Here is a 1,132-nt window from a genome sequence, read left to right on the forward strand (position 1 = left end):
GCCAAAAAGCGGAGCAACTTTTGTTCCTAAAGAAAAACCTGCCACGTTTGTTGAACTAAACAGCAGTCCAATTTTGCATAGTTGCATTAAAATTTGTGTAGCACTGCTAGCTACCTAGGCTATGTTGTTTACAGTTTGTTTGGAAGTTCTATTGCTGTTTTTGCACCGTTTTGCATTGTTTTGCACAGCAATTTAAAATGTTTGTGTTACATAAAACTGTTATTGAATGTTACATAAAACTTGAATATTATTATTATTTGGTATTGCTTATTGTTAAAAATATTTTAGATTTTAGTTTTTCATTTTAGATTCATCAAATTCAAGTAATTTCATATATATATATATACACACACATACACAATTATAGAGTAAGCGTGTTTTAAAAATTTGAAGTTTTTAAAAGAAGCCATTTTCGGTTTCGTTTCGGTTTTCGGCCAAGTGCATCCTAAATTTTCGGTTTCGGCCCAGAATTTTAATTTCGGTGCATCACTAGTTATTTTTAAAACTAATTTGGTAGCACTTGCCAGCAAAGCTAGTAAACATAGTTGGCATCATAATGGGCTTAGTATCCATTTGATTGTATATCCATGAAATAATATCATTTGCATACATATTATCTTCCCTCTTGTACTGATCTAATACATTGTCATGTGACTTGCAGCACCCTAGTGATAAAGCAGAAACTCCCTGGAATTTATGTCCAGCCGTCCTACAAGTCAGCACTAAGTAAGGCACCACTCTATGAAGTTCACGCAGTTAATGTTTTCGATGTACAATAATTAAAGAATCAGAATATTTCCTCAATCTGATTTACTTACATTTGAATAACTTCATTTAGAAATAAAATTTTATAAACGATGCAAAAATGTGGAACATGCTATTCTGCAGAAAATATAATTTTGCTAGCAAGTTCTGTACTTCAGCTGATAACAATTGAGTATTTATGCCTGGTATTTATCTTGAATCTTATTTGTGTTGGCAAAAGCCACTTATTCTAAGACCACGTTCACACTGCAGGCTGATGTGACTCAAATCCGATCTCTTTGCCCAAATGCGACCCATATCAAATGCGACAGACGTCACAATTCTGCGCTAGAGGAGGCGAGGGTCAAAAAAAAAAAAAAGGCAGACA

General features: G+C 33.7%; 1 protein-coding gene across 2 annotated transcripts in view; it reads left to right on the forward strand.

Annotated features, from left to right (window-relative positions):
* The window catches only part of aktip (akt interacting protein), a 9,663-nt gene that overhangs the window by 3,394 nt on the left and 5,137 nt on the right, over positions 1 to 1,132 (forward strand). For both annotated transcript variants that reach the window (XM_020592467.1, XM_020592468.1), the window contains exon 4: positions 662 to 726. In XM_020592467.1, the coding sequence (XP_020448123.1) occupies positions 662 to 726 (65 nt within the window). The remainder of the gene's footprint in view (positions 1 to 661; positions 727 to 1,132) is intronic.

Source organism: Monopterus albus, unplaced genomic scaffold, assembly GCF_001952655.1.
Source record: "Monopterus albus unplaced genomic scaffold, M_albus_1.0 scaffold17.1, whole genome shotgun sequence".
Classification (NCBI taxonomy): Eukaryota; Metazoa; Chordata; class Actinopteri; order Synbranchiformes; family Synbranchidae; genus Monopterus; species Monopterus albus.